At 41.7% G+C, this 23742-nt stretch overlaps 1 protein-coding gene across 1 annotated transcript; it reads right to left on the reverse strand.

Annotated features, from left to right (window-relative positions):
* Positions 1-1345: 1345 nt before the first annotated feature.
* LOC145356886 (glutathione S-transferase Mu 5-like) lies at positions 1346-21813 on the reverse strand. The gene is made up of 8 exons (XM_080209859.1): positions 21699-21813; positions 17491-17566; positions 16378-16442; positions 15210-15291; positions 13345-13445; positions 6303-6398; positions 3931-4041; positions 1346-1546 (listed from the first exon to the last, which is right to left on the reverse strand). Exons 1-8 carry the CDS (start codon positions 21732-21734, stop codon positions 1451-1453), a joined length of 663 nt encoding a protein of 220 aa, XP_080065985.1. The 5' UTR covers positions 21735-21813; the 3' UTR covers positions 1346-1450.
* Positions 21814-23742: the final 1929 nt, after the last annotated feature.

Genomic DNA, 23742 nt, shown 5'->3' on the forward strand with positions numbered 1-23742 from the left:
GTGTCCTTGATGCTTTTGTGCAGATTCATCCACCTACCCTCCCAACCTCTAACACTGTCTAGTACAAATGATGCAGCAACTATAAAAAATTGACACTAGAGGTTCCAGTATAAATCCTTCTGTCTATACTCATGGCCATTCTTTCCAATCTTGTCACCTCTCCTGGCTTCTGTACTATCAAGTTCTCAAACACATCTGGCCACTTTTCTTGTATCCCTCAGCCCATCTCATTACCCCCTTCCAGCTCCATTTTCTCCTGAATCTATCCCTTCCAAAAACTCCATCCTATTGTTTATGTTAATATCATTCACATGGGGAGTCAGTTAGCTCTGTGAGCTGAGCTGCCAGTTTGTGATTAGGGTGATGCCAACAGTGCAGTTTCAATTCCCATACTCGCTGAGATTATTCATGAAGACCCTGCCTTCTCAACCTTGCTGCTTGCTTGAGGTGTGGTGAACCTCAGGTTAAATTACTACCAGTCAGCTCTCCTCCTCAAAAAGGAGAACAACCTATGGTTGTCTGGGACTACGGTGACTTTACATAAACATTATTTACAGGATATGGCCCTTGTTGGCCAGCACTTCATTCTCATCCATCACTGCCCCGAGAAGATGGTGGGGGAAGCTCTTTCTTGAATATAACTGAGTGAGTAGGTAGGCCATTCCTAAGGGCAGGTAAGAATTAACCAAATTGCTGTGGGTCTAAGTCACATGTAGGCCTGACCAAGCAAGGATGGCAGATTTCCTTCCATAAAGTGCATTAATGAATCAGATGGTTTAGAGGGTGAAAACTATTTAGTTCAGTTTCCAGTTATGTTAAAAGTCCTTTTGCATATGAGATATGTTCATCCTTTGTAAGGAGCTTTTACACACATGCACAGTAAATGCTATAACCAAAAACTTGCACAAACATACCATCTACTAGACAGTGAAGAGTTGACATTTGTCAAAGTTCAACTTTAAGAAGCTATTTCAATTTTGCAAATACCCAACAGGATAGAATTACCAGGGCAGTAATGAAAGCAACTAAATGTAATCTACCAGCTTTCAACCCAAATGAGTGGCATTTTGTTGGAACTGTTAGGCTGGAAGGTTGGTCCAAAGAATGAAACTAGTTACTGATCAATCTTCAGAAATGTTATTGAAGGAGTTTGAGAACAGTACAAGTTGCCCTGATAAACAGCCAGGAGGATGGTACTTGGCTTTCAGTGTGCTCCATTCAACAGAGCCTCCTTCTGTGCTTCTACTCGTGAGGAATTAAATTAACCACACAAGTGTCAATAATAATTTGTCAATCATCTCTCCATGAACTGCACACAAAGAATCATTCATACACAAAAAAACAAAGACTGAATATGCTTTATTTTAACAATTCATTTCAACTTTATTAAAGTTTGCCAAAAACCTTTGTACATTATGTTTTAGGAGCTTGAGTAATGTCAAAAATTCCTTCACAGTATCTTGTTGCCCCACTTAGCCATCTTATTATTGAATGGGCCCTTCATAAAACGGTCAGATTTTATGTATGCTGCAATCTTCTCTAGAGCCTGCAACATAAAAAATAGACAAATATTTGACAGCACCATCACAATTTCCTTCAAGTGCTCCAGTTTCCTCCCAAAAGACCAGCTGGTTAGATGCATTGAGGGAGAATTTAGCATGGCCAATGTACCTGAACTAGGGGATTTTCACAGCAACTTCATTGCAGTGTTAATGTAAGCCAACTTGTGACTAAATAAACTTTTAAACTTAAAGCATGTGTGGGCAGCATGTGGTTAGCACTGCTGCCTCACACACCAGGGACCCAGGTTCAATTCTGGCCTTGGGTGAGCTTGTGTGGAGTTTGCACATTCTCCCTCTGTCTGCATGGGTTTCCTTTGGGTGCCCCAGTTTCCTCCCACAGTCCAAGGATGTGTAGGTGAGGGGGATCAGTGGGCTAAAATATGTGGAGTTGCAGGGGTATCAATTGTCAGGGAATCAGTGCATACTTGACGAGCAGAATGCTCACATTCTGCATTGTGGGAACTCTGTTGTATTCACAGCACATTTCATAAAATTCACCTTGCATTATTGTCCAGGTTAATTGCAGATCAATAACCCTCAATGTTACTTTTTTTCCTGCACTTAGAGCTGCAGGAGGGAAATCTGCAGCTACAAAAATTAAAAGCTAGTGTATATTAATTATTGCAATTATAGAATCATTGCTAAAAGAAACATGTTGCAGAAACTTTTGCACTTGAAAACCACTTTTGGTGAACTGGTTTTAAAATTATTTTGCCTGTGTTAAATACATCCATTTTTAAAAAAGTGACAGAATTGCTTATTAAAGTTGAGTGTCACAAGTAGGCTTACATCACTGCAGTGAAGTTACTGTGAAAATCCCCTAGTTGCCACATTACTGCACCTGTTCAGGTACACTGAGGGAGAATTTAGCATGGCCAATGCACCTCACCATACAAACATGAAAAAAATCAGCCACCTGGCACTCAACAGGACAAACAAGAATGCCAAATTTCAAGTGATTACAACCATATTTTATTAGGAGGAAAGCACACTAATTGGTTGGCAAATCAACTGATTGGCCATGGGATTTACTGGAGAAAGCAACGGAACTATGCGTGCCCCAAGCTCACAAGTAGTTGAAAATAAAAAGGCACAACACTTCCATTGCAGAGTAAGGGTCCCTGTGTACTGTTAAATCCCAGTTGTTAATATTGGACAAGTTAGATCCTGGATTATAGCTCCTAACTTTTTTTTTTAAGAAAAAAAATAAACCAGGGAGGGAAGTTACTGAACAAATTAACAGGAGTCTTGGTTGATAAACATTTAATACAAAGAATAGAACATTAAAACAAGTGAACTATTTTCCAGACAAAAAGAGGTTGGAAAGATCTCAAAACAAGCACAAGATGCTTCAAATATCCACTACTCCTTTAAGGACATAAATAGGAGCAGGAGTAGGCTATCCAGCTCAGCCTGCCCTGCCATTCAATAAGATCATGGCTGATCTAAAGTGGATCAGTTCCACTTTCCCACTTCCTCCCTATAACCCTCAATTCCCTTGTCTATCAGAAATCTATTGACCCGGACTTAAATATATTCAACAAGGTAGCCTCCACCACTTCAATGGTGAGAATTCCAGAGATTCACCACCCTTTGAGTGAAGAAATTCCTCCTCAACTGTTCTAAACTGCATCCCCCCACCCCTTGTTTTGAGGCTGTGCCCTCTAGTTCTGTTTTCCTTTAAGTGGAAAGAATCTCTACCTCTACCCTACCTGGCCCCTTCATTATCTTGAAAGTCTCTATAAGATTCCCCCCTCAGCCTTCTAAACTCTAACAAGTACAGGCCCAGTCTATTTAATCTCTCCTCATAAGCTAACCAGCTTTATCCCAGCAATATCTTTGCAGACGCACAAACCAGGGAAGTTCCACTAACTTGACACAAATTTTGCTTGGGACTGGCCAATTGCAAATGGTCTTCTTGGTGAACTCTGAGCACTTGATGCATTTCACCCAACTGGTATCCCTCCCTGAGACACCCAAAAAAATGCACACCCTTGTCTCGACAACCACAGAGCAAAAAAAATTAATTCCTTAAACTAAATCTTCCAGTAGAATTTCTGCTAAACTGATCACCTAACCAAGTCCCATAACTGATTAATATGTTACTTCTGTCCCACCAGCCTCATGGTTTTTCTTAAAAGTTTAAAATCCCTATCTTTTCTCTTTCTCACAATTCATGTGCTTTTGGTGTCTGTCTTGAGGCTCAAGATACTGAAAGCTATGTGGCTACAGATTGAGTTCAGTCAGCCAGTCCAACTCAGGTGATTAAATTCAGATCATCTTGCTGGGGGTTTGTTTGTAAACTCTAGTCACAGAATTTGTTATATACCAAATCAAGCCTTGTTTTAAAAAAAGTCATATTTCTTACCTCAAAATGCTCAACAAAATCCTTCAGGTTTTTAAACTCATCCAGACACTTGGGTTCAAACACACGGTGCTCATCAAAAAGTTCGTACATTAGAAAGTCTACAAAAGTGATCTGGTGGGAGAAGTTTTAAAAAACATTTCATTTTAAAAATTGCTCACTACAAAGTTTTGGAATTAAATCAGGTGGATGGGGATCACTCATCCTTGATTAGTGTCAGAGGTTTACAGCATGGAAATCAGCCCAACTTGTCCATGCTGCCCAGTTTTGCATTAAGCTACCCAAATTTAGTTCGAGGATGCAATAAATTCATTGGTATACAACTCTGCCGATTCCCAGAATGCCCAAATTTGTTTCCTTATCCAAAGTTTCCTTGTTATAATTCATCCAGTCACAGAATATGGACAAGACCAGACTAGGTCACTTGACCCTCAACTGGACTTCACCTTTTTTCCCCCCTCATCCAGTTTGAGGAGGAATCTGCGTAATAGTTTACCAAAAAGGGCTTGAGCACTGCAGCTTGGATTTAAACTAACTAATGGCCTAATTCTGCTCCTATTATTATTATGGTGTATCCCCCCCCCACCCCGCTTCCCAAGGCAAAGAGGACCATCAAACCAAGGTTCATCCATTGAGTGTAGGGAATAACCCAACCTCTTTGTTACAGTTCAATTCTACAACTAGCAAAAAGACAAAATGCTTTGTCACAGAATTGTAACAGCACTTGCTGTTTTCATTTAGGAATCAAGACAAATATGGTCCATTGTGCAAACAGGTCTGTGGTGGTTCAGGATACATTCTAGATTATACTTTCAATACCACAAGTTTAAACCAGGCAAGCTTCAGTTTAAATCCAAGCTGCAGTGTTGAAGCCCTTAGATTCCTCAGCAAACTGGATGAAAAAGGCTGCAGTTCAGTCAAGGGCCTGTAGGTCACAAGGATCTATTCATGTTATTTCATTAGCCAGTTTAATTTCACTGTGTGTGTGTGTGTGTGTGTGTGTGTGTGTGTGTGTGTGTGTGTGATCATAATCCCTCCAGTGCAGAAAGGCCATTTGGCCTATTGAATATGCACCAACTCCAGCACAGCATCTTATACAGCCCCCCCTACCCTACAGATTTCCATGGCTAATCCACCTGACCTACACATCTTGGGACATCAAGGGGCAATTTAGCATGGCCAGTCCACCCAACCTGCACATCGTTGACTGTGGGAGGAAACCCCACACAGATAATGGTGAGAAAAAAGTCACCCTTGGCCAGAATCAAACTCGGGTCCCTGGTGCTGAGAGACAGCAGTGCTAACCACTATGCCACAAGCTCATAACCCTCTGTTCTACACACAGCTATTGAATCCAATTCTGTGAACTGCCCACTTAGTCAACGTGCCAAGAAACATAAATGTTTCAGTTTAAATGTCATTCAAATATTGGATGTCAGGTGATGAAAGACAGAACTGGAGCCAATGCTTTACACACTTAAACTTTTATTTAGTAAACCACACACCTCAATATCTTCCTTCTCACAGGAGCACAAGTGAATCTCATTAGTGCCCACTCCACCTGAATAAGCCTTTTCACACTTTCATCTAAACCCAATAGTATGTCCCAGTTAAACACAATTAAACACTCAATTAATCTGTGATTAGTTCATCTATTCAATGTTTGCAGAGCCCTGAACAAAGGCTTTGTGCTTGAGCAAGCGAGGAACACTGGGGATTACAGAAACGCTACAGAGCCCAGAAACAAAATAGACTGTGTGGGGGTGGGGGGATGAAAAATGTGGAAAGATTTGCCTAAGTCTACAGATGATGTTTTACCTGAGGTACACTAAACCCTTGTGTATTTTTTTTTAAACCTGAACCCATGCTGTTGGATTACTCCACAGCATGTTGCCAACACATCTGAGGTGGCAGTCTAAAAATGTACAACACTGGAACTTCTCCAAGTTGAATGCTTAGGACCATTTATAGATTTGGGAATTTTCTGGATTATAGAATGACTGACTGATGCAAATATTTAGTTGAAACACAAGTGATAAAACATTATAAAATCCAAATACCCTGCTCTCAAAACAATCCAACAGAATTTTGTCGATATCTGACCTGAATACCTTGTGAACTGCTCACTACATTACCAGATAACTGGTGTTTTTCCCGCAAACATTAGTTTCTGGACTGGAGAGGTTGCCGTGTACCATACCTGCACTCAGACATTCCTTCTTAGTTTTGTTGTCAGTGGGACTTCATCTTTCCTCCTCAACACACCTTTCATGTTCCCAAGGGCAGCCATAACCCAATCATGAAAGGACAAGCCAAAAATAAACACGCATCTGGCCCCCACAGTCAGTGGAACGACCACCTGGAAACAAACTTACCTTGTCACCTGCAAACCAAGGTTTTTTGCCCAGAAACTCGGAGAACTGCTTCAACAAACCTGGCAAGGTTTTCAGGTAATCAGCCTTCAGATTTTCCTGTAGCAAGTCCAGACAACAAATGGTTATACACAAACCAGATTATAATGATCAGACGTGCAATTGCGCAAGATTCTCTGAAGCACTTTTAGACTGGAATTCACCAATTTCGTACACCCCTACAGCCAGTGGGAACAGAATTTAGCACTCAGCCAACTCCCCATTCACAGCAGCAGGACTGGAGAATCCCAGCTGTGGAGGACAGCAAATCCCAGCCCATTATCCTGCAATTACTGGAAGTTTTGGATAAATCACACTGACAGGGTCCAGTCGAGGCACAAAGCTTAAACTGAGCAGTAGCACTGATTCTCCTGGAATCAGGCACATTCAAGCTAAGTCACTGTGTTAACATGAGAACTAGGAGCCAGAGTAGGCCACCTGGCCCCTCGAGCCTGCTTCACCATTCAATAAGATCATGGCTGATCTTTGTGGACTCAGCTCCACTTACCTGCCCGCTCATCATAGCCCTTAATTCCTTTGCTGTTCAAAAATTTAATCTATCCTGGCCTTAAACATTCAATGAGGCAGCCTCAACTGCTTCACTAGGCAAGGAATTCCATAAACTTACAACCCTTTTGAGGAGGAACTTCTTCACTCACTTAGTCCTAAATCTGCTCCCCCACTATTTAGAGGTCATGCCCCCTAATTTCCAGTGGAAACAGCTTCCCTGCTTCTATCTTATCGATTCCCTTCGTAAACTACAAGACCTTCCCTCATTTTTCAGGAGTTAAAAAAGGTTAAAAAAGTTCTTAAATTTGAAAGTTCCATTTCTGTGCATTCACTGCCAAGATGTCATCTGCTTCATAAGAGTCATTCTCCCCAAAAATCACATCTCAAAGAATTTAATTACTGCAGATTAATCTGCAGCCCCTTCAACTCAAATATTCAAGCATCAAACACTTGAAATAAAATTTATTTTCATTACCAAACAGTGGAGCTAGTCACCTTGGACATCTATGTAGCACAGCTCCAAACTCAAGGACAAAAAAAAATTAATTTAAAGCCTAATTTGGGAACTGAATGGGGCAGCACACAGTGACTCACTGGTTAGCACTGCTGCCTCACAGCACAGGGACATGGATTCAATTTTGGCTTTGGGCTACTGTAGAGTTCATACATTGTTCCCCCAGGTGCTCCAGTTTCCACCCAGACTACAAAGATGTGTGGGTAGGTTGATTGGCTATGCTGAATTGCCCCTTTTGTGTCAAGAGGATTAGCAAGGTAAATACATGTGGTTGCAGGGAGGGGGTGGGACTGTTGTTGGTGCACACTCGATGGGCCGAAAAACTTACTCCTGCACTGTAGGGATTCTACGATATTGGATTTTTCACTATCTATCTAACACACGTGACAAGGATTGTTTCTTGTGTACAGACAAAGCATACTGTTCATAGAGAAGGAAACGAGAGTGTGCAGAATCAGAGAGTTTAAAAGAGTTGGAATGAAGTTCTAGAAGCATAGAACACGTGTAAAAGATAGAATTAGAAGTTATGCTGGGCATAGTTTGCAACAAGTCGTTTCACTCCAGGGCCATTTGTGAACATGTTGAACAAAGGCTGCATCACCAGAATAGGAACCATTAAAGAACTCAATCTGAGAAGTGCAGTCCACTTGTATGGAACTCTATTTCAACACAGTCAGCAGTACCAGGGTGTAGCAGCTTTGATCTTCAGTCTCCGTCTCATCTCATTTTCTTCATCAGTAGAATTAATCTTTTCAAAAGAACACCAAGTCTTGTGTTTTCCTGATGAACAAAAATTCTCCAACACCAAAGTCTTGGCTGGGTTGGATGGGGTTTTTGACTGACAAAGGAGAGAATCAAGGGGCATACAGGTGCACAGAGTGAGACCACAATCAAATCAGCCAGGAGCTTACTGAATGGCCTGCCCCTAATTCTCGTGAATTCACATTCATGAGCTTAGGCTACAAAAGTTCATTCTCCAGATCAGAGTTAAGCCAGCTGTTTAACAAACACAGCTCTCTATCAATCCCAAAAGGTTCATTTACTCCATTCCTTTATCCAGTGTGTCAATTAATCAAAAAAAATGCTGGTTAACAGGAGAGTTCCTCTCACTGATAGAATGCTTGTAGCATGAACTGAAATGTTGTGTTATCTGATGCTCAGTTAACTTTGGTTAGCACTGATTGCCTCAGAACACCAGGCTCCCAGGTTCAATTCCAGTCTGAGGCCACCATCTGTGTGGAGTTTGCACACTTTCTCCTGGTGTTTGCATGGGTTTCCTCTGGGTGTTCCAATTTCCTCCCACTTCACTCTGGTACTGTTGACTGCATGCTGACAAGAACAAGATGCTTCTTCCTTCTGATCTTCAATGGTATATTAAAATGTAGAAGTATTAAATCATATTGCATACCAGGTTCTGTCTCCAGAAACTTTTGTAGTTACCCTGGATGGTGAGGTGAGTATTCATTAGGGGGTCATCAGGAACTCCACTTAGCATCAGAGAATCCCTACAGCACAGAAAGGAGGCAGCCATTTGGTCCATTGAGCCTGTACCAACAGCTCTCCTACCTTATCCCTGTACCCCACATATTTATCTTGCTAACATCTGGGCCATGCTAAATTGGCCCCATCAACCTAACCACACAAGTTTGGAATGTGTGCGGGGAAACCAGAACAGCTGGACAAAACCCATGCAAGCAGGAGGGAGGAAGGTGCAAGCTCCACACACACACTAACTCAAGGCTGGAATTAAACCCAGGTCCCTGGCACTGTAAGGCAGCAGTGCTAACAACAACTGTGCTGACCAAAGTTAGCCAAGCATTCCTGTCTGTTAGAGTGTGGGTAACAAATGTTTACTACAAGTAAACAATTTAAAAAAAAACATGAATTCTGTACATTTGCAATAATGTTAAATCAGCTTTATAATGGAGAAGTTTTAGAAAGGAGTCTGATGTATCCTTAATTCAGCTGTGGCAACTGAAAAGGGACAACTTGTATATAAAGAAATAGATAGTGATTTGACTATTACGTTACTGGTCTGTGGAGTTAGATGAACAAGGGAGGTGTGTTACACTGCAGTTTCAGATTCATGGAAATCTGAAAAATCTCCGACATGCCCTTTTAAAAGCACTAACTGGAGTGGTTTCATTCCCTACTGAGTCACAGTTGCAATGGTCACAGCAAGTCAGTGGGTGGGTGAACATTCTAGAGGGTAACTAATGCATAATTCTGCTGCTAAAAGTACAGCAGTGTCCCTTTAAGAACACAAAAGCCTCAACTTGTAAAACCAGTGGGCAAGTTCATGCAAAGGGAGTGGAGGATCCTCAATACCAGGTGCTGCTGCAGTCTTTTGCATACTAGGGAATTTGCATGCATCAAACACAGCAACTGAAGGGTGACCACAAGTGTGCAATTTACCTTCTTCCATTGGGAAGAGAAGATTACAAAAATCTGAGGTCACATACCAACTGACAAGAACATTCTTTCCCTGCTGCCATCAAGCAACTTCAGAATGGACCCACCTCACATTAAATTGATTTTCCTCTACATCCTAGCTTTCACTCCAACACTATATTCTGCACTCTCCTTTCCTTCTCTATAAAATGTTATGCTTGTCTGTATAGCACTCAAGAAACACTTTTCACTGTATGCTAATACATGTGACAATATTAAATCAAAAATCAAAGTTTAAATACTAGTGAATCTCCTGCAGGGCTCAAGGTTAATTATAGAATCTCTAGTGTAGAAAGACCATTCAGCCCATTGTGTCCACACCAACAACAATCCCACCCAGGCCCTATCCCTGTAACTCCATGTATTTACCCTGCTAATCCCCCAATACTAAAAGGGGCAATTTAGCATGGCCAATCCACCTAATCTGCACATCTCTGGAGCATGCAAGGAAACTGGAGCACCTGGAGGAAACCCACACAGACATGGGAAGAATGTGCAAATTCCACAGTCACTAACTGACTCATTCTTTTAAATGGTGGTTCTGCAGTATTAGATAACCAGCCGATAAAAGATCACCAACCCAAATCAATGAGCAGTTTTTCTCTCTCTGCAGAAGACCTGCTGACCATTCCAGCATTTGCTGCTTTATTTAAGTTGCATCACCATCTACAGCAAGGGTTTTTCCTCCCCCCCCATTCACAGGATGTGGGCATCGCTGGCTGGTCCACCTCTAATTGCCCTTGCACTGAAGACATTCAAGGGTCAACCACACCACCGTGGATCTGGAGGCACATGTAGGCCAGACAAGGCAAGGACAGATTTCCTTCCCTAAAAAAGGACATTAGTGAACCAGATGGGTTTTTGCAACAATCATTAGACTTTTAAATTCAGACTTCACCCTCTGCTGTGGTGGGATTCAAATCCAGGTCCTTAGAGAATTACCCTGGATCACTATTCCAGTGACAATGTCACTTTGCCATGGTCACAAGACCACTGTTTGTGGTTAACAGCACCATCATGTGGTGAGATTGGCAATAGCAAGTGTCACCATTCAAGTATCACTGATTCATTTTCAAACACACAATGGCTTGTATTCATAGAGAGCTTTATAAAACAGACAAACATCTGGACAGCCAAAGGCACAGACCCACAGCAATGAATCTCTGGGGCACAAGAGTTCAGAATTGGAGGAGAGCAGGAATCACAAAAGTTGTCAGTCTGAGGAAGTGCAAGAAATAAGGAAGAAGAGAGACTAAAGGTAGATAAGTCCCCTGGCCCTGATGGCTTGCATCCTATGATTCCAAAAGTCATAGAGATAGTGGATGCATTGGTTGGAATTTTTCAAAAATGCTTGGATTCTGAAAAGTATCAGAGGATTGGAAAACTGCCAATGTGAACCTCTATTAAAAACAAAAGGAGGCAAAAAGCAGATAACTACAGGCCAAGTAGCCTAACATTTATTGTTGGAAAAATGTTGGAATCAATTGTTAAGGAAGTAATAGCAGCACACCTGGAAAATCATAATCTAATCAAGCTGTCAGCATGGCTTCACAAGAGGGAAATTGTGTCTGATTAATTTTTTGAGGAAGTCTCAACCAAAGTGGACAGAGGAGAACTAGTAGATGCGCTGTATGTGGCTTCCAGAAGGTGCTTGACAAGGTACCTCCAGTTATAAGACAAGAGCTCATGGTCTTGGCAGTACATTAGCACAGATGAAGAATTGGCTAATGGACAGGAAACAATTAGTGGGAATGAGAGATTCTTTTCTCAGGCTGGCCAGCAGGGTTCCACAGGGATCAGTGCTGACATCACAACTGTTTACTATAAATCAATGACTTGGAGGAAAGAAGCAAATGTACTGTAGCCAAATTTGCAGATGATGTAAAAATAGGTAAAAAAGAAAAGTTGTGTGAGGGATACAAAGAGATATGGATAAATAAAATGGGCAAAAAGTTGGCAAATGGAGTATAAATGTGAAGTTGTTCATTCTGGAAGGGAGAACAAAAGAACAGAGCATTATTTAAATAGAGAAAAACTGCAATACAGTGGAATGGGGGCAGGGGGGTGTACCTGTGCATGAAGCACAGGAAGCTAACAGGTGCAGCAGGTAATCAGGAAGACTAATGGAATATTGGCCTTTATTTCAAGGGGATTGGAATACAAGAGTAGGAATGACTTGCTACAAGCCAGGGAATTTACAGACCAATCGGCTCCACATGTGTGGCAGGAAAAATATTGAAATCCTCACTGAAAGGAGATAGGAAAGGAATATAGTTATGGATAAGTAAAATTTCAAATGGGAAAATGCTACTTGTCCATCCTCACTGTTACTACCTCAAAAAAAACAAACAAGAGCATGTGTGCTACAATGGTAATGCAGATCTGGGATGTGGTGTTCTACATGGATCAGTGCAGGAATCACAGCTGTTGCGATTTACATTTCCACAAACTGGACTGGAAATAAAACAAAATTTCTAAATTTGTGGGTAGAATCCCTGCAATGCAGGAGGCCATTTGGCCCAGAGTCTGCAGCAAGTTGCCAAATTAGAGCAACTATCAATATGGAGGAGGATTACAAGAAATTAGAAAAAAGGAGGATATTAATAAACTTGCAGAATAGACAAAATAATTTGCCAGTGAAGACCAGCACAGATAAGTGAGAGCACACTTTGGTCAGAGAAACAGGGAGCTCACGTAACTTGGAAGATGCACATGGGGGGAGGTGGTGGTGGTAGCAGTGGTAGTAAAGGTACAAGAGGAACTCTGAGTACATAAATACAGGAACTATTAAAGTTGTGTCATAAGCACTGGGTTCTTTAAGAAGGTTAGAATTGAAAAGTAGGGAAGTTATGTTTTGCCAATTGAACCTTGATTAGACCACACAAGTGTGCATTCCTGGCTGTCATTATATAAAGGAGGATAATTTTTCAAGAGAGAAAAGAGAATCAGCCTCTCCATCCCTTCCTGATGGAAATATCTAGGAATTTCGTGGAAGATTGTAGAAATGTATAGGTCCATCTGGAAAGGTTGGAGAGGAGTCTCTTGAAAAATAAGGCCAAGGGGTGATCTAATAAAAGATTTATTTTAGAATAAGAAAGATTTAGATAGACTGGATAAAAGAGAAAGCTTATTATTTTGGGAAGAGCTCATCTAGAGGCCATGGATACAAGAGATAGTCACCAGGGACTCCAGAAGAAACTTCTTCACCCAAAGAATGGTGAAAATATGGAACTTGGGGTGGTTGAAGTGAATAGCATTGATGTATTTGAAGGAAAAACTAGAGAGGTTTTTGAGCGAGATGGGAAAAGCAGTTCTAATGATCAATTTAGATGAGAATAGATGGAGGAAGCTCTAATGGAGGATGCGCTGATTATGCAGAATATACAATTGGCCCAATTAAGGCCCCAGCTCAACACAGCAGAAGCTGAGTCAAATACATTCAATAGAACAGTTCAACCTCCTTTGTCACCTGGTATCCCAAATAAAAAATTATTAAAGTTTAGCAAACGTGTAGCCAGTTACAGAACTTACAAAATCAGGGTTGTATGAAAGCCGGACGAAGCCCATGCGGAAATCCATCGCCTGGTTCTCCAGCATATCGACCCGGATCTTTTCTTCCTCAGTCTCGCCCTCTACGGGGAGGAATTCAAATACAAAATTTACCCCAAGTCAAGGCAGAAAACAACAGAACATGAACTGAACTACAGCAGGTGATAATGGCACGTGACCAAGTACTTTTCTGAACACAGTACTTCCCCACTCAGCCAGTCTTTGCTTTACATCAACACCAAAACATTCATTATGCCATCCTTGCATGGGCATTGTTATGTCAGCCCAGTGGCATGGTGGTTAGCACTGCTGTCTTGCAGCACTTAGGGACCTGGGTTCAATTCTCAGCTTGGGTCATTGTGTGGAGATTGCATGTTTTCCCTATATCTGTGTGGGTTTCCTCTGGGTGCTCCAGTTTCCTCCCACAATCCAAAGATGTGTGGGTTAGATTGATCGGCTGTGCTAAATTGATCCTGGTGTCAGAGCAGAGTAAATATGTAGGGTTATGGGAATAGGGCCTGGATGGGTTTGTGGTCAGTGCAGACTCAATGGGCCAAGTGGCCACCTCCTGCACTGCATGAATTCTATGATCAAACTTCCAGATGCTCCACTGTCACATTCAGAGAGTGTTGGGGTGGGGGGGGGGGGGGAAAACAAACTCCCTATTACACAGGAGAAAGCATTCCACACAAAAATCAAAATTGTAGGGACAACAAACATGGTAATAAGAGGTCAAACTTACTTTGATGGCAGATGATTTGTGCAGAACATCTGCCATATTATTTCAGATAGTATCATCCATTCTGAGACTGAGCCACTTAGCCTGGACTGACTACAGAATTTTTTTCTTGCTTACAACATGTTTTAGAAGCAAGCTGAAGTGAACAGTAAAGATACATCACATCTCGAAGTGGGGAAATTGAGAAGACATTTACATCTCTTACTGTAGTAGTCCCCTTTCATTGCTTGACTTGGCAATATTAAAAAATAGGCTGAATGAACAAATTTCTCTGAAAGTCATGACAGATTATTTTGAGGAAGGCTGAAAAATCAAAAATAATGCAGCATTTTTTATATTTATGATTTCAGCTAGAGGCGCACAGTAGTCTGCAGTACTTCCAACTAGTAACATTAGATGAGAAATGTCCAGAAGAACCCAATCCCAGCTTTAACACTGATTGGTATGAGAACTCGTGATTTGCTTAAAGTTGTTTCACTTAGTGTTGCAATTACAGCGAATGTAACTAGGATGTTAAGTGAGGAATTACAGCAGTCTTTGCATTGGAAGTGTTAAGAGACAATTATGAGTTTCTTGGGTCTGTACCAAAAGTTATCAATTGATTTGTTCAAAATACCATGCAAGCTTTTCTTAAAAAATGTGACTAATAACTATTACACTGACACTCAGAGCCAAGTAGAAAGGAGGGGAGGGAAGGAATCAATCAGGATATTTGAATTCAAATGATCAGTCATGATCAAAATGAATGCAGAAGCAGGCTCAAAAAAAGGGCTGAATGATCTACTCCTGCTTCTAGTTTCTAACCCAGAAAAGGAACTTGGCACCAATAGATGTATTTACAAAGTAATGTAATGGAACAAGTGCATAATTCATAAATGGTCAGTCAACCTTCATTAATTGCCAACTACAGTGAGATTCAGAAGAAAACTTCATTCAAATCAAAAAACTGCAGGTCAAATGAATTGGACACAAATGGTACCAGCCACATTTTGAAGGAGGAACATACGTCTACACTCTGCAAGATTATTGGTACAAGACATTAAGCTGAATTTTGACATGTCATGAAGGCAGAGACACATATTCCAGCAGTTGAGTAGAATGAACTTACCAAGTTTGTGCTTCCTCGCAATATAGCGCATTATAGCATTGCTCTGAGTAATTTTAACATCCCCATCAAGCAAATAAGGAAGCTGAGAAATAAAAAAAGTTTTCACATTATGATAATGTGGGACAAAGGTGCAGATAGCTAGCTACAGAAAGTCTACACTATATTAAAAAAAAAAATCAGCATTTTATAAAGTGCATACATTCTGGATCATTTAGCAGATTTCAAAAATCCATAATCTGTGTCACCATGACTCTAAGATTGGAAATCAGTTCATCTCAGTTAGACAGCTGGTTATCAATGCCAGCAGTGTGGGTGCAATATCCATACTGCTGAGGCTGTTCTTGAAGTACCCACCTTCTCAACCTTGCCCCTTTTTCATAGAAATATTCATATAAACCCCACCAGGGCAGAAGGAGGCCATTCAGCCCATCGGGTCTGCACCAACCACAATCCCGCCTCACCCCCATCTCCATAAGCCTAACTAGCCCCACCACTGCCTAGATCTCACTACAAATTAACATATCACTCAAAAGGCATCACCTAGCCAGTTTATAGTGTTTTGGAAAATTTGTCACCATCATCTGCAGTTTAGACATTTGAGGTGAGCAAGATACTACCAATACTGCCAAACAGCTGCTATGTTACTTTCAATGCATACAGCATTCTCTGGCATTTCAAGTCCTTGGTAGCAAGATTTGGTTAGTGCATTTTAAACAAAAAGTAGTCTGTAATCAATTCCTTGCAAAAAAAGCAGAGATTAGAGAAAAACATCAAGTATTCTAAATCAAACAGAACGAGCTTGAGAACTGAATGATGTCCATTTCAGAAAGCTATAACATGCAATATAGAAATTCAATGATCTTCAGAAGAACTGCTGTAACTTTATTCATAAATTCATAAGATATAGGAGTAGAATTAGGCCAGTAAGTCTATCAAGTCCACTCTGCCATTTGATCTTGGCTGATATGCTCCTCAGCCCCATTTTCCTGCCTTCTTCCCAAAACCAATTAAAAATCTGTCTAACTCCTCCTTAAATTTACTCACTGTCCCAGAATCCACCACACTTTAGGGTAGCAAATTTTAATTTTAATTCCAATTTTAATTCTTCCCCCCCACCCAACCAGTAGGGGTAAACCCCTTTAACTTTGGGATTTGTGTCACCACTTACATTTGGGAAATCCAATCCAAGTTTTGGCTTCACATCAAACCAACAACTTTTGTCATAATTTGGAGCTGGAAAGAAAAAAGTGAATACATTCAGAAAGTGTTAAGATTTTGTTCATTTATTGCACTATCAAAGTTACTGAATAAAATCAGCCGAATACCCTAAACCCAGAGAAAAACTAAAATTTTCAAACTTGTTTAAACTGCATCAGAAAGCAAGAAATACTATTTGAAAATATTCTCCAATTATGTCTTTCCTCTTCCCCCAGATAAGACAAGTTGGACAAGAATACTAACTAGTAACATGCTGTACATTCGTTGCAGCAACATATTAACATCTTTATGGTATCAAAAGGTCATTTTAAACTGCCAAGTCAATCAGTTTCTATGTCAATGTTGCAACATTCTGTTCAGAGAGCCTTTGCCAAGACATTTCTGAATGTATCAGCTAACTAACTAGATCTGCTTTCTGATGGCAATTGCACAGCAGGGATTCAAAAACAGATGCATGGGTGTGGCTGGTCAGGCCAGCATTTACTCCCCATCCCCAACTGCTGCTGAGCTGCCTTCATGAATCATTAGGTGTATTATAAGAGTCAGCAAGCATTTAGAAAGCAAATGCCATGTTGACTTTAACTGCAAGGAAATAGAGGACAAGAATAAGGAAAGCTTCATAATTCCTTGGGGGCAGCATGGTGGCACAGTGCTCCAGCTCTTTCTCCACAGATGCTGCCAGACCTACTTTGTTTTTCCAGAACTCTGTTTGAATGGCGCATAATCTACCCCTGCTTTTACATTCTTTGTAATGCACAGATACTACTTGCCACTCAATAGCCCAAGCCTGAATGCTTTCAAAATATGAAGGAGTTCAGGGCTGGGACAGGGACCTGTGACCCCTCTTCCAGTTTAAATCTGCAGGGACAGTTAACGTTTGCCAAATCATTGGGGGAAGAGAAAAAAAAAGAGCAAAGTTCACAAACAATTCAAGCAGATTCAAGTCGGAACATGTCAGGGACTGGCAGGCAAGGGGGCATTGTGCAATCCCGAGTCCCATCACAGCCCACTTTAATTCAGTGAAACTTGACATTAAAACTTGACGGACAAGAGACACAATTACCTTCTCCACAGGAATAGAGCTTCTCTTCATATTTTGTTCCAGTATATTCCAAAAGCAAGCGGATTGGCTGTGCCAACTACACAACAGAAACTCAAAATCAGATGGCGTGTAAGACTTGAATCTAATTAGCATATACAGCTTCAGCAAGAGAAACATCAGAGCTTCTGCCATTCATTTTTTTTTAAAAAAAGCACTGCTATCTAAAAGTATTTCAGTTATTGGTAACATGCCAAGACACAGTGTATACACAAAATGCTTCCAGCAATCCAAACTGGTCTTCACATGTTATTGCAAAGAACAGTGACAGTGAAGAGGTTTAGAATGGTTACTGCAGCATTGGATACAGTTTCAAATCAAGTAGTTTCTTGCACCTGTATTTGTGGCCGTCATGATTTAAGCAGATTATAATTGCCTCAGCTTTGTCAGATCAAGCCCAAGATGGGATCTGCTTGGATCTTGTTTGTCTCTTTCTTGTGGGGACCAAGGATTGGATTTTACATTTGTTTTTTTGGAGCAAGCAAGGAATGGATTTGGCTTTGCCCGGTCCACTCTGAGCACTGGCTTTGTAACCTCAAGGAGGGAGTAAAAACTTAAGCAGACTATATTTGTGGCATCAAATCACTTTTGGCTAAGTTCAAGCCTGGAGATGGGGTGCAATGCCTTATCTTGTTTTCTCTCTTTTGAGGACCATAAATGGATTTGGGATTTGGTTTTTGAGCAAGGAATGGGTTGGGATCGGATCCACCTGGTCTATTCTGAGCATTGACTTTGCAGCTTTAAGAAGAATGGACTAAAAAAATGTTTTAAGCAGACAATATTGATTGTGTCAAGTGAACTTATTTCTGGAGTCTCTCCAGATCCATTTTAATAATAGGCACACTCAGTTCAAAACTCTGGGCTTTCCAATGGTGAGGGAGGCAGTGGTAAGAAAAGAGAGAATCAATCCCTTTCAGACTGCAGGTAGAATCTTTGAAAAGTCTCAGTTTACAAATCACACCTGGCTAGATACCAAGATCCCAAACCATATGGCAGAATTGTAGGAGAAGTGAGTTCCAGACAAAGGCAGAATTAAGACAGCAAATATTTCTTCACACTGGACAAATCCATGCATGTTACTAAGAGGAGAGCAGATTTTTTTAAAAAAAACAGCTAAAACTGGTTTACTTCACAGAAAAGCCAGGGTAATTTTTTATTCATTTGGGGGGCATAGACATTGCTGACTGACCAGCATTTATTGCCCATCCCTAGTTTCCCCAGGGCAGTTGAGAGTCAACCACATTGCTGTGGGTCCAGAGTTGCATGTAGGCTGGATCAAGTAAGGATGGCAGATTTCCTTCTCTAAAGGCCATTAGTTGATTTGGAAAAGACAAAAAAAATTGCTGAATCAAAATCTACAGCACTAGGGTGTTTATTTGGACCAGGGATATCTCTAAACTTCGCAGTGCGTGTGGAGAACGTTTTGAGTGTTGAATACACTCGTCTCCATAGATCACAGACAACTTGAAATATTAATTCTGTTTCTCTGTCCCCAGATTGGCCTACACTATGTTTTTTTTCCTAACACTTCCTGTTTTTCCTTAAAAATGCCTCCAAAACAGCATTGGAACAGTTTAAATCATGAACTGAAACTGCAAACTTAACTGTTGACCTAGAGGATAAGAATCATGACAAGAGGCAGAGGCAATTTATGGGGGCAGGGGAGGCAATAGTCACTGAAGAATTGTCCCAGGGAAAAAGACATCCAATAATAGTTTAAAAAATAATTTTTTAAAAATATTTTCTCCTTTCCTGTAATTAGTGGAAAGCAAACAAATACTTCCTCAGATTTGGCAGCCATTATTACTAGGCTTGTAACCATTTAGAAAGCAAATTCACAATGCACAAAAATAAAACTTTGGTTAGTGCATATGATTTGGCCACCGAAGTTGCATATCCTGTTGGCGCTACCCAAGGTTTTTTTTCATTGCAAAGGAGGTCGAAACATTGTAACAGCAAGCACACAGAACACCGCATCTCAATTCAAAAAGTTACACATTGAGACATGTTGGCAATGACAACATTTTGCAGCAAAAGAAAAGTCCTAGACCTGAAAGATGGAGGGGAAAAAAGCCTGTACAAAACTTGGTCATATGTGAAGCATTAAAAACCACAAAAAGCGGATGCTGTGAACTTAGCAAGAAGTCTCACAACATCAGGTTAATTTGATAGCAAAAACCACTGAACTTAAACAGGAAGATAAAATATCACTCCAGCAGAGATGATACAGGTATTTGGAAAGCTAAAAAGTATTCAATGCATCAAATCTGGAATTGAAAAGTAAAGAGTGGGGCAGGAGGGCCGTGTAAAGGATCCTGAAAAAATAGATTTGAAATACAATAGGGAAAAATAAGGACTTTTACACTATCAATAAAGATGAGCTGATCTTGCAAAGCACACATTTAATATCATTCTTTTGTTGCTGTTAGTGTGGCAAGTAGGCTTACATTAACACGGCAGTGAAGCTACTGTGAAAATTCCCTAGTTGCCACACTGCTGTTCAGTTACACTGGGGGAAGAATTTAACATGGCCAATGCACCTAACCAGCACATCTTTCACACTGTGGGTGAAAACTGGAGGAAACCCACGCAGACCCCACAGTGACCCAAGCCTGGAATCGAACCCAGGTCCCTGGCACTGTGAAGCAGCATGCTCATCACGGTGCGATCCGTTCTTCTCATTTCAATGCCACAATTGTTGAATAACTTAAAAATCATAGTGTAGGGAGATGAGCCTGCACCAACATGAGAATCACCTGACCCATCTAATCTCATTTACCAGCATTTGCCTTGAATATTACAATGTACCAATTACTCATCCATTTTTTTAAAAAAATGGATGTGAAACAACCCACCAAAACCACCCTTCCAGGCAGCGCATTCCAGACTGTCACCACCCTCTGGTTAAAAAGATTTTTCCTCACAAACCACCTGAACCTCCTGCCCCTCATGTTGAACTTGAGTACCCTTGTCAGTGACCCTTCAATTAACAGGAACAGCTGCTTTTTATCCAACCTGTCCATACCCCTCAATCTTGTACACCTCAATTAGGTCACCCCACAGTCTTCTCTTGCTCCAATGAAAACAACCCAAGCCCCTTTATAACTTAAATGTTCCATCCCAGGCAGCATCCTGGTCAATCTCTCCCCCCACCCCCGTGCAATCACATCCTTTCTATAAAAGGAGGAGACCAGAACCACACACAGTACTTTCTAGCTGTGGCCTCAAAGTTCCATACAACTCCAACATGATCTCAACAAACAGAAAATGCCAGAGAAACTCAGCAGGTCTGACAGCATCTGTGGAAAGATAGGTTCTTCACTGATAAAGGGTTATAGGGGGAAGGCAGAAGAATGTGGATGAGGAAAAAAAAACAGCTACGATTGAATGACAGAGCAGACTCAATGGGCTGAGTGGCCAAATTCTGCTCCTATGACCTACGAGAGAGAATAGAACCAACGTTGAGAGTCTGGATGACCCTATCTCAAAAACATTGGCTTAATTCTCTCCCCACTGATGCTGTCAGACCCACTGAGATTTTCCAGCATTTTCTCTTTTGTGTTTCAGGTTTCAGAAACCGTGGTATTTTGTCTTTATCCAACATGGCCTTACTACTTCTGTAACCCAAACCTCAACTGATAGGGGCAAGTGTCCCAGGTGCCTTTTTCACCATCCTACTAACATTCCTTTACGTAAAGCAAAATAAACTCACCTTCTGCCCTTCCTATTACAGATATGGGAGTCTAGGAAATATCCGAAGGGGCTTTTTGTAAATTCTTCAACCTCACAGATGTATTTTGAGCCCAGATTAACAATGAATCTTGCTGGATTGGGCCCTGGGCTTTGAGGCAGCATCTACAGGCAGACAGAAAGTTCCAGAGAGCTGGGGGATCTGCCAATTAAAGTTCATTCCCTTCAAGTGCCAGACAGAGATATGAAAACCCCTCACAATACACACAACACAAATGGTACAGGAGGTTAAAGATAAACCCAGCAGAAACACAAAGCAAGCAACCGCGCGCCAAAACTGAACAAAGGCCCCGACAGGAAGAATATGCCTGGAAAAGCCTGCAGCAGTTTCCCGGGAATGAGGGAGTTGGATTGGGAATGAGGAGAGGGCCAACCTTCCCCCGTCCCCCGTCCCCGTCCCGCAAAGCTGCTTCAGCGCTTACCCCGCGGATGTCCCAGTAACCCAGAACCAGCACCATGATTCACAGCAAAGCCTCTTCACCCTCACAGCCCAGCAACTCGAAGCAAAGACCGCCCCCCCCCAACCTCTCCGCCTTATATACCCGCCCCTCGCTGCCTTACACGCCCGCCCCTGTCCACTCAGCGTCGCTTCATACGCCCGCCCCGCGCTGCACTGTGCAGCCGCCGCTCGCTCTGTCACATATCCACCTCGCCCTGGTACCCTGCCCTGGAGAATACAGCTTTTCATCAGCAGCTTTTATTCAAGGTGTGGAGATGCTGGCCTTGGACTGGGGCAGGAGAAGCACAGTAAGAAGAAGTCTCATAACCTCAGGTTAAAAATCCGAAAGGTTTATTTGATAGCATGAACTTGCAGTAGCGCTGTCCCTTCATCTGGTGGATCACCTGGTTAAAGTTAGACGGGTTCACTTTATTTTATTTTCAAATAAACCCAGTTGGACTTTAACCTGCTTTTATTCAAGTTTGATTTACCAGAATTATGGAATCCCTACAGTGCGGAAGGAGGCCATTCAGCCCTTCAGGTTTGCACCCACTGCAATCCCACCAGGCCCTATTGCTATAACCCTCATGCATTTACCCTAGCTAGTCCTCGCTCCCCAACACTAATGGTTAATTTAGCATGGCCAGTTGGTGGCCCAATGGTTAGTGCTGCTGCCTCACAGCACCAGGGACATGGGTTCAATTCCAGCCTTCGGTCACTGTCTGCGTGGAGTTTGCACATCCTCCCCACACCTGTGTGGGTTTCCTCCAGGTGCTCTGGTTTCCTCCCACAGTCCAAAGGTGTGCAGGTTAGATTGACCATGCTAAATTGCCCCTAAATGTCAGGAAAATTAACAGGTTAAATACATGAGGTTGTGGGGATAGGGCCTGGGTGCAACTGTTGTCGGTGTAGGCTCATGAACTGAATGGCCTCCTCCTGCACTGTAGGGATTCTATGATTCTAATCTACATATCCTGCACATCTTTGGACAGTGGGAGGAAACCGGAGCACCCAGAGGAAACCCACACAGACATGGGGAGAATGTGCAAACACCGCACAGACAGTGACCCAAGCTGGGAATCGAACCTGGGTCCCTGGCACTGTAAAGCAGCGGTGCTAACCACTGTGCCACCGTGCCGCCCCAAAGGGAAAAGGACAATCGTAGGTAGTGTCAAAGTAAAATTCTCCTTTTCATTTTTTCCTTTGTCCTCTCGAGATAGTCCAGTAAATTACAGCTCTATAAAAGCAGAAAATGTTGTTTAAGCTCAGCAGATCTGGCATCTGTAGAGAGAGAGAGACACACACAGCTAATGTTTTGAGTCCAATACAACCCTTCCATACAACTGTGGAAAAATTATAGAATCAGAGAATCCCTACAATGCAGAAGGAGACCTCTCGACCCATCGAGTCTGCAACGGACTCTTTTACCCAGGCCCATACACACCACCCCTCCCATCCTTGAAACCCCACGCATTTACCATGGCTAATTCCCTTTTCCTACACATCCTTTGGACACTAAGGGGGAAGTTAGCATGGCCAATCTATCTGACCTGCACATCTTTGGACTACGGGAGGAAACCGGAGCAACCAGAGAAATGTTTACATGGGAGGAACGTACAAACTTCACACAGTCACCAAGTCATACGGGCTCAAAACTTTAACTCTGTTTCACTCTCCACAAATGCTGCCAGGCCTGATGAGTTTATCCAGCATTTTCTGTTTTTATTTCAGATTTCCAGCATCCACAGTATTTTACATTCATCCAGTCCAAAAGACGTGCTAGTTAGGTGCATTGGCCGTGCTAAATTCTCCCTCAGTGTACACGAACAGACGCCAGAGTGTGGCAATTAGGGGATTTTCATAGTAACTTCATTGCAGTGTTAATGTAAGCCTACTTGTGACACTAATAAATAACTTTAAAAAAAAACTTTAATTTTTAAATCTTTAAAACTTTAACTTTAATAAATCACAATCTTGGTCTTTTCTTAAGAGCTCTGTATTCCAATGCTGAGCATATTTTGGTGCAT

Source organism: Carcharhinus amblyrhynchos, chromosome 22 (genome assembly GCF_965287045.1).
Source record: "Carcharhinus amblyrhynchos chromosome 22, sCarAmb.v2.hapA, whole genome shotgun sequence".
Taxonomy (NCBI): domain Eukaryota; kingdom Metazoa; phylum Chordata; class Chondrichthyes; order Carcharhiniformes; family Carcharhinidae; genus Carcharhinus; species Carcharhinus amblyrhynchos.

Excerpts from the sequence above, each read along its gene's own strand:
- LOC145356886 (XM_080209859.1), bottom strand. The coding sequence starts at position 21,734 with ATGGTGCTGGTTCTGGGTTACTGGGACATCCGCGGG. Across the intron at positions 15,292-16,377 it reads TTGGATTGGATTTCCCAAAT|CTTCCTTATTTGCTTGATGG; the intron begins GTAAGTGGTGAC and ends TTTATTTCTCAG. Across the intron at positions 1,547-3,930 it reads ATTTTGTTGAGCATTTTGAG|GCTCTAGAGAAGATTGCAGC; the intron begins GTAAGAAATATG and ends TTTATGTTGCAG.